Genomic DNA, 12,009 nt, shown 5'->3' with positions numbered 1-12,009 from the left:
GATGGGGGATGGGTGGGTGAGAACTGCCTATCTTACGCTAAGCAACCAATTATTCAACTGTTGTTCACCAAGACTCCTTATGGGAATACTAATTAGCATTAACACAGGATATTGTAACGGAAGCGCATAATTTGGGTAACTTTCACAAGCATTACTCAGCTAAGGGAAAAGGCCACATAGGAGGGAGCTTTAAAAAGTTCATGGAAAAATGAAATGGAATTTCCCCGTGGATTTTTTAAAACCCCCGAATCTATATGTTTCCAGAAGAGGCAATGGACAGTCCCATCCGCCAGGAGAGAAGAGGGTCTGCAGCGACACCAGGAATGGTGCTGCTGATTTGAAAGGACAAACAGGAGCTGTCTGAAATGATGTGAACATTCGTTATCTTGATGACCACCTGACGATTTTTGATCCTACTTCACCAACTTAAATGCGTCTCAGACAAAAAGCCTTAAGGAAACTATAGATTCTTCTCTGTTTATTTCTCCGCAATCATCGATTTCTTAAGATGAGATTTAGAGTAGCCCCAGTTCCCAATTATGGAGCCACACTCAAGGCTACCCAGGCCTGACCTTCTCTCTACTGGGTGAAATGTCCCTGCTTATTAGGTTCTGGGACACGGAGAAAACAGTCATCTTGATGGACTATGAACATACAGATGTCAAAGCAAAGCCTCAGAAATGTTAACATTCATTCTGAAAGTTTTCACATCTTTTTATACGGGTATCAAGTCAAGTCAGAAGAAGATTGAATGTTTAAATTTCATTACGAAGTCCTGCTGGGTACACAAGGAGACAGTGGGAGCCCAGGATACACTTGTGGGATCTATGACAGAAACAAGCCTGCGGTGATGTCCTCTATCCGGAATAGAGGATGGGAGGCAAGTGGCTATCAAATTGAGTGCACTGCAGAGCGGATCAGCTACGATCAAAGCATAAACCTGACTCCAGGACCGAAAGAAAGCCTGTCAGTTGACCCCTCCCTGAGGCACATTAAGCTTGATCTGGTTTTCAACATTTTCGGTATGTTTGTTTGTTCATATTTGGGTTTACCTCAGATGTGCTACGCCATTGGGAGTCACCCTCCTGAGTGTTTGTTCTACATTTTCACTGTATGAAACCCAGGATCGATGAACTTAAAGGGACAGCAAGTAGAATCAGGGTTTCTGGGGGATCCAGTAGTGCTGGGATGACGGAACTGATGTCAACGATGTCCAGGAGGTCAAGAAAGAAAAGGATGTTTTGAAACTGATTGTGGCAGCAACCGTACAACACTGCTTGATGTGATACAACTATGGAATAATATGCTATCTGTATTAACTCCCAATAAAATGGTCAATCACTACTAGGTCCTCAACTGTCTGCCCTGTTGTATCACTCAATCTAAAGGCCATCTCACTAAGGGCCAGCAGCAGCAGGGTTTATGTACAATGCACCACACTTGGAAGATGGCAACATGAGGCAAATTCTGTGACAGAAGGCTCCAATAGAAAGGGAGACTGGAGGCAGGCAGCTTTACTCACTTCAACCACTCCTTGATGGGGTCGAGAGAGGCCACAGGAATGGCATTGATCATGGTAACTTTCTTGCTGTAGTCCTTGTAGACTATCACCATATCAAAGTTCTTCAGGTGAAACTGCACCCTCTCAAAGTGGATCAGCTCGACTTCATCCAAGGTCACCACAAAAGGGGGCTGTCAGGGAAGAAGGGATGCATTATCATAGAAATACTGCCCCTAAAGCACCAGCACACTTTCAAGTCCTTGGAGAAAACAAAGGAGCTCTGGGTTATATGGTGGCTCACTAACCACAAGGCCAGCAGTTCGAACCCACAGGAGAGAGAGATGAGGCTTTCTGTTCCCATATTTACAGCCTCAGAAACTCACAGGGGCAATTGTATCTGTTCTTAGGCTTGCTGTGAGTCAGAAGTGGCCTGATGGTCATGAGTTTGGTTTTGAGGAAACAAATTACTACACAAGATAACGAACCTGTTCTCTTTTTTCTTTAAAGGGATGCAGCATATGGACTAGAAAGAACCCCCCATAATTCTTCCCTCAAGGAATATAAATTCAAGGCATCTAATGTGAAGAAACAATTACAAGAAAAACTTAACATTTTCAGGAGTAATTTTTCAGTGAGTTACAATTCTAAGAAAAATGATAAAAAACGAACAACAGAAAACATAGTTAAGGTCTTTATTTTCCCAACACTTGCCCTCTTGCTTTCTTTTCTCTTAATTTAATAATTTTCTTATTAAAAGGAGAAAAAAAACACTCACCCATTCTGTAGCATTTACCAGTGCACTACTAGTAGGCTGAAGGAGGCAGGTACTCCTGTAGGGAGCACCATTAAATCTGAAAGAATAAGATGAGAAGCTCGCATCAGACGGGGCTCATGACAAGACAAACTGCTGCCACCACCAGAGACAGAATCCCCTCACTTCCCCAGGCCCAGACACATGCACTGAGCTTGAGAAGGACCCTCAGTTTAGTCACCAGCTAACCCGCAACCACTTTCAAGAGGGAGTGAGCACCTCACAGCAAAAATGACGTCATTCTTACTAATGGAATATTAAGAGAAGAATCGATTTTCCCAAAAGGCAGATTAGGAAAACTTTACGGCAAAAAGAAGAGATATGTTACCCCAAGTCCCTAAAAGGTACTTCAAATTCCAGTTCCTCCTTAGTGAGAGCTTCTACTTTCTCAATGAAATTTTTAAAGGCTGTTTTCAGTTTGTGCCTCATTTCTCGTTCCATCTGTTAAAATAAGTAATTAAGTACATGAATAGCCATCCCTTCATTTGTTACTACTACCCCTCTAAAAAGGTTCGGAGTGCTTATGCAATCTTTCCTTCTTACCAACGTGACTCTCATATAGCCAGCAATACTTTGGCTAGAACACATCCAAACAGACTGCAGCACAGAGGCCTAACAAAGGATTTGCGGGCTGTGCAGGAGCCGGCTGCGCTTCGTGCCGAGTTGCAACCGACAGGGTGCCAGCCAGCACGACATCCCATGTATCCAGGGCCCCGCGGGGAGCCTTAACTGGAGAGCAGAGCCTGCAGCCTGTGTCTAGTCCATAAACCGTTGTTCTGCATGCTCTCTTCAGGACTCGTATATAAATTTTGAGCTCATCCGACCCCTTACTCTGCGAATAAAACGACTGGGTTTCACTGACCTGCTCAGCATAGAGGTCGTCTCGGTCATGCATGTGTTGGTGCTTCCCCAGGTCTGTGGTGATCTCTCCCACTTCCGTGTAGAACTGCACATCCGTGTGCCGCTTCTTCCCAAACATGATGGCATTCTGTGGACAGGCGCAGGAAGAATAAGGACCATGTCAGAGGACGCAGCTTGCATAGCAACCAAACACCAAAGCACACAAATACTATGTTGGAAATGGCAGGGATTCAGATTGGGGTCTCATGGCATATATGTAAAAATAGTGACATTATCCACGCTGTCATTGAGAGAGAATGCTAGGTTTTGTAAAGTACTTTGGTTTCTTCTAATGGGCTGGTGGTGGTGGTGGTGGGTTTGGGAACTATGCTGGTAACAATGTATCTAGAGCAAATAGTTTCTATTTCAGAAATAAGAGTTTGGAGAAGAGCTTGTATGTTCAGTCGAGACAACAGCAAGAGAACAATCACACTGAAGGGCACCCCCGACAGGCTCCACAGGGTGGACCTGAGGCAATTTATTCAACCCTCGCAGTCTGACGGGATAGGTGATTGATAGGAAAAGCACCAGCAGAAACGGAGTTTGTGCCCCATGTCACAAGACGAGCCAGAAGAAAGCGCTACCTTGAGGTGAAAGTGCAAGACAATGATCATTTCCCCATCACAGGGCTGGAACAGAGCATGTTTGATGTTGTTATACAGAATGTCCACTTTGTCTCCTCGCACAGAGGTGAAGCGGAAGCCTGGGAGAAGAGAAAGGACGTTACTTAGTGCTGAGCAGCGCGGCAGCTCAGGCAGAGGCGCTGCATTTTCTCTGGTTGATCCCACCAGGGCCAGAGGCAAAGGCGGCACCTGTGCAGAGATCCCTTTTCTGCGAGCACACGCCTGGCAACACTTTCCTGATCTGCTTTCTTAGGTGTGCAACTGTGGCTCTAGGGGGGAATGGTGGGCACACCAGAGTGCATACCGTTGACATGTGCCTCCAGGGAACCCTGCATCCTCTTCTGGGCAATATTTGGGCGAATGTAGAGATCTTTCAGCTTGGGATTACTCCGGTTGAGATTGATCACCAGGGAGTCTTGTTTCACAATGCCCTGAGGAGAAAGACCATTAATATAATCTCTCTCGACCCGCCCCGCCCCCAAAGCCCACCCACGGTGTCCTTGTGCCCAAAGGTAGGTATTCTTTGTTGGTGTTCGGGCTCACCTCCTTTTCTTTCTCCTCCGCTTCCCGAGTCTTATACCGTTTCTGTACTTCCTTGATGATTCGAAACGCATTCTGCAGGTTCAGGGCCGGCACCGTCTGCTCCCCAGGTGCCTTCATGTTTGAAGCTCGGTATGTACTGTAAAGCAGACAAGTTTCTTTACCAGGCCAGGTTCCGATTAAATTATTTTATTGGGGGCTCTTACAGCTCCTTTCACAATCCATCAAATCAAGCACATTCGTGCATTTGTTGCCATCATCGTTTGTCATGTCTTACACTGACCGATGTCTCCCTTCACCCACTTTTCTGTTGTCTGTCTCCTTGGGAGGAGGTTATATGTGGATCATTGTGATCGGTTCCTCTTTACTGCCCCACCTCTCCTTACTCTGCTAGTATGGCTACTCTCAATCTGAGAGGTTCATCTGTCCTGGATTCCCTGTGCTGCGAGCTCTTATCTGTACCAGTGCAAATGTTCTGGTCTAGCTGGATTGGTAAGGTAGAATTGTGGTCATGATGGGGGGGGGGGGAGGGGAGAGGGAGCATGAAAGAATTAGAGGAAAATCGTGTTTCACTGGTGCTATACTGTACCGACTGGCTCGTCTCTTCCTTGTGACCCCTCTGTGAGGGGATGTCCAGTTGTCTACAGAGTCTCCACTCAGCCCTCCCCCTCATTCACATCAATATGATTTTTAAAATTTTGTTTTATGTCTTTGATGCCTGAGCCCATCGACCCCTCATGATCACACAGGCTGGTGTGCTTCTTCCACGTGGGCTTTGTTGCTTCTCAGCTAGGTGGCCAAAACCCCACAGACTGTATCTTTTGACAGCCGGAAACCATCAGCTCTCTTCCCCACATTTGCGTATGCACCCATTTTGGCTTCTGCAAGGCAGTGAGCATCAGAGTGCTGGGTTAATAGAACAAAATGTTCTTGAGTTGGAGGAGTACTTAAGTGGAAGCCCAATGTCCTTCTGCTGCTTTAATACTTAATAAATAGATGCATATAGAACTATTCCCCCATTGTTATATAGAAATGTCTCACATATAGAAATATATGCCTATATTTAGACCTCTATAAATGTCCTTTGCTTCCTAGTTCTTTCCTCTATTTCCTTTTCCTTTCCTCCTGTTGCACTATCATGTTCAGCCTTCATTCAGGTTTTAGTAATTCCTCTCAGCTACATTGCCCTTGATCAACATCCTCCAAGCATCCTATGCCCTCAATTTTAGATCACTTGTTGTTCCCTTGTTCTTGGGTTTGTTGGCACCCCTTTCCTTTACCCTACCCCCCCCTCTCCTGTTTCCCCTGGAACCGTTGGTTCCGTTGTGTTCTCCTCTGGATTGTTTATCCCGCCTACCTTATCTCCATAGGCAATAATAAGCACAAAACGAGAGGAACATAACAAAAGAAAGCAAAAGAAACAAACAACACAAAAACAACAACAACAAAACCAACAGCAAAAAAAGAAAAGCCAATAAATAGTTCCAGGTCTGTTGGCCTTTACTGAATGTTTTCCAGTGCAGTCTGATGGGGTGCCACACCCTGGCCAAGTCGATTTTTGATATTCCTCAGGGTCTTGTTGCTTTGTTACCTCTGCTGCTGTGTTACACACCCTTAGTGTTTCGCCCCAGTGTGGTGGGGTCAGATTGGGCACACCTCCTATACTGTGCGGTCCCCTGGAGCACTAAGGGACGTCGTGTCTTGTGGTGGGGCCGGCCCTATGGTCCTCTCTGTGCACTGGTTGCTCTGAGCTAGATTATTGTCCTCGGGGCTTGGTGGGCCAGGTTTTTTTTGTTTTCTTTTTAACTTTTATTGCGAATCGCGTGAAGGTTTGTAGAGTAGATCAAGTTTCTATTCAATAATTCAATCCTATTTTGTTTCTTGCCCTGGTTGCAATCCTCACAATATAACATCACTTACTCCATGTTCTCCCCATGTTTTCCTGATCCTTCTGCACTTGGTCCTCAAAAGAATAACTAGTCTAAGGGGCGTGCGCGAACCTCACTCCAAAAATTCACTGCTATTGAGCTGGTTCTGACCTAAAGTAACCCCGTGTGTCATCTTGGCTTTCTGAGGCTGCAGATTTCTACAGAAATCCTTCTCCCTGGGAGCCGTTAGTAGGGCTGAACTGCCCACTGCTGTTAGCTCCTTGTTTTCCTGTGTTTCAGAACTACTTAATATTTTTCCAGAGAAAAAGGCAGCATCAACAGTGAGGAAAGCCCTAGGAAGCTTTAAAATAATAATAAAACTCCCCTTTTCTCTTGAATGGAAACTGCTTAACTGGCTAAGCCACTGCAACCTGGCCGAGTGTCCCCAAGAACCACGTGTGACATCATGAAGGCAACAGAAGTCCGCGGAGCAAGGGGTTATAAAATCTGAGCATTCTGTGGCAAAAAGTGTACAGTAAGCACAAGATGTTTTCATGAGGCATCTCCATTAGGTTACATCCCTCAAGATAGCAGAAGGCCCGCAAGGGGAAGCTACCAGAAGTGCCAGTAGGGGAAACTCTGTCTCCTCAGTAGCTAGGAGGGGAAACGGCACACAGCACCACGTGCCTCTGAGGGTGCCACCCCAGCCGAGAAGGATTCAGGAATGGTGGGTTTCCGGGGGACTCACATTTCCTTCACAAATGTGGCTTCTGGGTTAGGAAAAATGTTGCCTTCATTCCTGCCAAGAGCACTGCCTGGACAATAGAAGTTGATTCGCAGGTAGGTGTAGTCTCCTTCCACAGACATGCTTATGTTCTGTTCAGAGAGAGGAAGCAAGAGAATAAAACAATGCTTCCGCAGTCAAAGCAGGTTTGGCGATACTGAAGGAGTGAGGAGTGCATTGTTCTTAATGTAAAACTGGATGCACACCTAGCAAACTGTATTGAACTCAGTCTGCCCCCACATCATTCAGTTCCCAAATATTTTTGTGCTATGCATCCAGCTACAGGGTAAATGATGTTAAGATACAGTTTGAAGGAAGGCAAGCAAGTTGTGTTTCGAGGTTAGAATATTAGCTTTTTAGACAGTGAGAACGAGGAGGAGAATGGTAGGAGACAAAGTTGAAGAGGGGAAGGCGGTAAAGTGAAGCCCAACGAGTAGTTTATGAAATCGTTTGGATAAGGCTTGATGCACTGAAGTTTGAGTACCTTGATTGTAGCAATGTGAAAAGGTGTCGCAATGCCAAACACAGGCATTATTACGGTTTCATATTTCTTGTCAATATAGATCTTCATTTCTCGAATATGTGGCTCCTTAGGCATCAGAGATGGGTTTTTATAGGAGACATTCGATTTGCGAGCTCTGGAGTGGGAAAGAGAGGAGGGTCAACAGCGGAGACTAAGGAGCATCTGCAGTCCCGGTCGTCCGGGCGACTGCACCGGCAAGCACACTCCGACTCACTTCTGGATCTGCTGCTCTCCCTTCTGCTCAGTCAGCCGCCTCTTTGCTTCCTCATTGAGCTGAGCCGCTAGTTCTTTCTGATGCGCTCTCCGCTTCTCTTCGGCGGTCATTTCATTCTAGGGAAGGGAAAGCCAGCAGTCAGAACACGTGACGCATCTGACAGACATGAGTTCGATGTCACTTCAAACAAAGCGAACTTACTCGTGTTCTTTCTGTAAGTAATGCTGCCCGAGAACCTCTTCCCAAAAGGTCCTCAGCCTCATCTTTCTCTTCTTCCTCCTCCTCCTCGTCTTCATTCTATGGCAACAAGTTATTTTCAAAAAGTCAAGTTTTAATTATTTAGCCAACATTATTTAATCCCTCCACGGTGCCAAACTTCTTTTTCACTCATTCATCATCTTCTGGGACCCTCTCACCTTTAGAAAAATCCCCACATTCTTCACCTTCTTCTTCATAGATGTGAGAACAGTGGCCGGGCCATCCTGGAATAAAGGCAGAAGTCACTCAACTGTAAGAAGCTTGACAGGACACGCATTGCCCTTTATAACTCAGAAGGTAGCGGGCAAGCCTGTGAGCTTCCTGCACACTGACACCCGGGTCCACCAACACACGGATTTTTGTCCTCCTAATCTCTCACTTGGAAAGGGGGCAGCAACCTTGGGGTAATAGTCAAATTGCATGCTTGGTTTGAATCCCAGCTCATTTTCTGTCCAAGTTACTTTAAATCTCTCTGTTCCTTGGTTTCTTTATCTGTAGAACAGGGAGACTAAGAACATATACTTCAGAGGGACATGAGCAAAAAACAAACAAGGAAACAGGACAAACCAGAGGGGAAGGAGCACTAGAAATCGTGTGACTCTTTCTGAAAGCAGTTTAACTATGGAGAGATGATATGTGGATCAGTATCAAGAAAATTACTACAAGAGAGAGGGGAACAAAACTTGACCAATAGCCACCCTGGTGACGGACGGAGGGTTGTTGCTCAGGGGCACTGAGTTCATGTTCATGGTGGTGGAATCACTTGGAAAAAGAGCAATCATGGTTGTGCTGCATAAAGAGGAGTCAGTGGCACTGAATTATACATGAGAAGTTAGTGAATCGGAGAATGCTGTGTATATTTTTGCCACACACACACGTTTACATGAATTGATTCTGGTCATGATTGTGCCACTCTTGATATGACTGAATTATTGAGTTAGTTATATGATGTGGCAATAAAACTGTTAAAGAAACAGGGCAAACCACTGAGAGGTTTGATAAGTTTCTAAATGGAAAAATGTTATCTGATCTGTAAACGCTTACTTAATTCACAATGAAAATGATAAAAATAAAGAGAATATATACCTCATGGTTATAATAAGGATTCAACAAGGTAATGCATAAAAGTCCTTATTAGCTTATAATAATAAAAAAGCATTAAACCATTCATGACAAAATGCAGAGTAGGCAAATTCAAAGGCAGAAAGTAGTTTAGTGGCTAGAAAGGAAGATTTGAGGAGAAAATGGGGAGTGACTGCTACTGAGTATGAGATTTTTTCTGAAGAAAATGTTCTTAAATCAAGTCAGAGGTGATATTGCAAAACTGTGAAACTATTAAAACCCCTGAACTATAGTGTGTGAGCGGATGAACTGTATTTCAGTAAAGCTGTTCCAAAAGGCACATCATTCCATTACTACTCTCCGGATCGAGGATCAAGTCCTCCCTGCATGGACGAACAGTAACAAGCTCTACTCTTGGCTGCAGGAGGTCCATCTGAACACGGATCTCTATAACCTCAGCTGGCTTGTACTGATGGTAAGAAGACAGGGTCCAAACTGTGGCTCAAACGCTAGTCAAGAGCACGCAAATGTCTGGAGGGTAATGCGTACCTCATCCACAAGCACCGTGTCTCCGATGAACAGGGCATAGGTCTTCTCTTCCGGTTTCTTCCCTTCCTTATTGGTCAAGTCTGAGAATCCCAAGTTAATGCTGAAAACCATTCCTAAAGCAGCAATACGGGGATCAGTTTGTGGCTGTAAACACACAAATAAACACACAAAAACTCCCAACTCACTGCCATTGAGGGGATGCTGACTCCTAGTAACTCTACAGACAGGGCAAAACCCCTGTGAGTTTCTGAAACTGTAACTTCCGACGGGAGTAAAGAGCCTCGTCGCTCTCCCACAGAGCGGCTGGTGGTTTCAAACTGCCAACCTTGCTGATCACAGCCCATCAGGGGTCCTCCAAGGATGGGTAAAATAAAGATTTGAACCAAAAAGGAGATGAATTATTAAAAAGGGGAAAAAAATCCTAGAGTATGCCTGCACTCACCTTTTTTTAATTTATACTGATTTTTACTGTTGATTACTAAAGAGCCTTCACGGAATTCAATTCCCATTCCAAATCTGAAAAGGAATAAAGAAAAACTTCAGCGATAGGCTAAAAGGTCTTGTAGATGGGTAAAGTATAATGTATAATTTTCCAGATGAGACAGGCAAAATACATTGGTGTGATCTATCTTACTAATTAGTCAGTTAAGAACTAGGCTCCAGGGCAACCTACGGGCTCTAATGTGTTGCATAATCCTATTTAAAAAAATAATTTCCAAACAAAGTATTACTGTCATATGCCGTATTAGGCCCTCTTTATTTCAACTCACTTAAAATATTTAAATATTCACCTTCTACCATGAAACCCATGAGGAGTACTCCTAGGCAGAGCCTAGCAGGCACTGTTAAAGGACATAAGGACAGTCCTAATGGCCAGAGAGGGGACGGCTCACTGGCCCAGGACTTGATCCTGGAGAAACAAACAAAGCACCAGGCTTATTGTGATGAAGCCACTCTACCTTGGGGTGACCCCAGTGTGCAGAGTAGAACTGCCTGCCCCACAGGGTTTCCAGGCTGTGACCTCTGCCAGACCCTCTGACGGCTTTCAGCCACCTACCTTTTGGGTTAATAGTAGCACATTTTACCATTTAATTATTGTACCACCCAGAAACCAGGTCAACATTATTTTCTCTTATTAATCAGAAAAGCCCACAGACGATGGACTCATCTATGGAGACTGTCTAGAGTTTTTCTCTCTTTAAAATGGTTTTGTTTTTAAATCATTTTATTGGGGGCTCATACAACTCTTATCACAGTCCATACATGCATCAATTGTGTAAAGCACATTTGTACATTCATTACCCTCATCCTTCTTAAAATATTTGCTCTCCACTTAAGTGTAGTCAGATCATCATTTCCCCGCTCCCGTCTATAGTCAATATCTCCCAAAATGTCCTTTGTTCTGTAAGCTGTTACATTAGGTATTTCTTAGTCAAATATGTTTGAGAAGTCCTGGGTTAAACAAAAATTTTATGTTTTCGGCTGAAATGTTCTTGGGGGAGAATACTTAGGAATAAATTGATGCCAGGTCACTTAAGGACAACCCCCCCCCCCAGCTCTTAGCACGTTTCCTGAAAACACTGTTTGGCACCCAGGAAGCTGATGCACTGCATCAACCGATGTCAGACCGTGTCTCCTCAGCACTGCCAGTCCTGGACACACAGTCCGAGGGACAGTGTACGTCACCGCATCTTACCCCAGGTTTTTGGTAATTTTGTTCAGCAGCTCTGGCTTTTGCTTCTTAACCACATCCATGACAGCACTGTACACATCACATATCTTCACACCTAATCACAAGACACAAGGGTTTTTTTTGTTTTTTGGGGGTGGGGTGGTGGTGGTGAAGGGGCGCGGGGCGGTGGCAGAAATCATTTTAAAATCAATGCTCCCCCAACCACTAAAGCAGTTTCTCAGTAGTCTGTGAATTACAGGATGTAGAGTCTAAGAGTGGTAGGGTGCGGAATGTGTGTGTCTGCATATATATGTATATACATACATACATACATACATACATATATATATATATATATATAAACCCATCTACTTACTCCTCATTATACTACTTGAGACTCACTGAGCCAAGGAATGGTGAAATATCTGGTCTCGATGAAATAATTTTTTTTAAGAATTGGGCTAGATGGCATCAATTAAACTCCTAGTAGGGCGAATGAATGTTAATTAGATGCTGAGACTGTTTGGCTTGTTTACCAAGATGTAGAATATATATTACAAGCCATATTTAGATATGGTGACCTCAGAGGAGGCCCTACACGATCTGTGGTATGACTTCTAATTTCTCAAGGCTGACCTGGCCATATTCTGCACGACTGGTACCTGGGAGCTCTGGGCGTCAAGGCGTGAACAATGGCTGAGGCG

General features: G+C 44.5%; 1 protein-coding gene across 1 annotated transcript in view; it reads right to left on the bottom strand.

The window, feature by feature from the left end:
• Positions 1-12,009, bottom strand: part of SUPT16H (SPT16 homolog, facilitates chromatin remodeling subunit) — a 41,714-nt gene that overhangs the window by 5,178 nt on the left and 24,527 nt on the right. The window contains exons 8-22 of the mRNA XM_075532391.1: positions 11,330-11,420; positions 10,076-10,149; positions 9,634-9,746; positions 8,181-8,246; positions 7,966-8,061; positions 7,765-7,880; positions 7,512-7,665; positions 6,992-7,119; positions 4,379-4,514; positions 4,140-4,266; positions 3,797-3,915; positions 3,175-3,300; positions 2,641-2,753; positions 2,277-2,352; positions 1,523-1,692 (exon numbers count right to left, since the gene is read on the bottom strand). Of these exons, the coding sequence (XP_075388506.1) occupies positions 1,523-1,692; positions 2,277-2,352; positions 2,641-2,753; positions 3,175-3,300; positions 3,797-3,915; positions 4,140-4,266; positions 4,379-4,514; positions 6,992-7,119; positions 7,512-7,665; positions 7,765-7,880; positions 7,966-8,061; positions 8,181-8,246; positions 9,634-9,746; positions 10,076-10,149; positions 11,330-11,420 (1,705 nt within the window). The remainder of the gene's footprint in view (positions 1-1,522; positions 1,693-2,276; positions 2,353-2,640; positions 2,754-3,174; positions 3,301-3,796; positions 3,916-4,139; positions 4,267-4,378; positions 4,515-6,991; positions 7,120-7,511; positions 7,666-7,764; positions 7,881-7,965; positions 8,062-8,180; positions 8,247-9,633; positions 9,747-10,075; positions 10,150-11,329; positions 11,421-12,009) is intronic.

The sequence above is a fragment of the Tenrec ecaudatus genome, chromosome 14, assembly GCF_050624435.1.
Source record: "Tenrec ecaudatus isolate mTenEca1 chromosome 14, mTenEca1.hap1, whole genome shotgun sequence".
NCBI classification, from domain to species: Eukaryota; Metazoa; Chordata; class Mammalia; order Afrosoricida; family Tenrecidae; genus Tenrec; species Tenrec ecaudatus.
The sequence above is the reverse complement of the archived record's forward strand: the minus strand, read 5'-3'. Positions and strand labels throughout refer to the sequence as shown.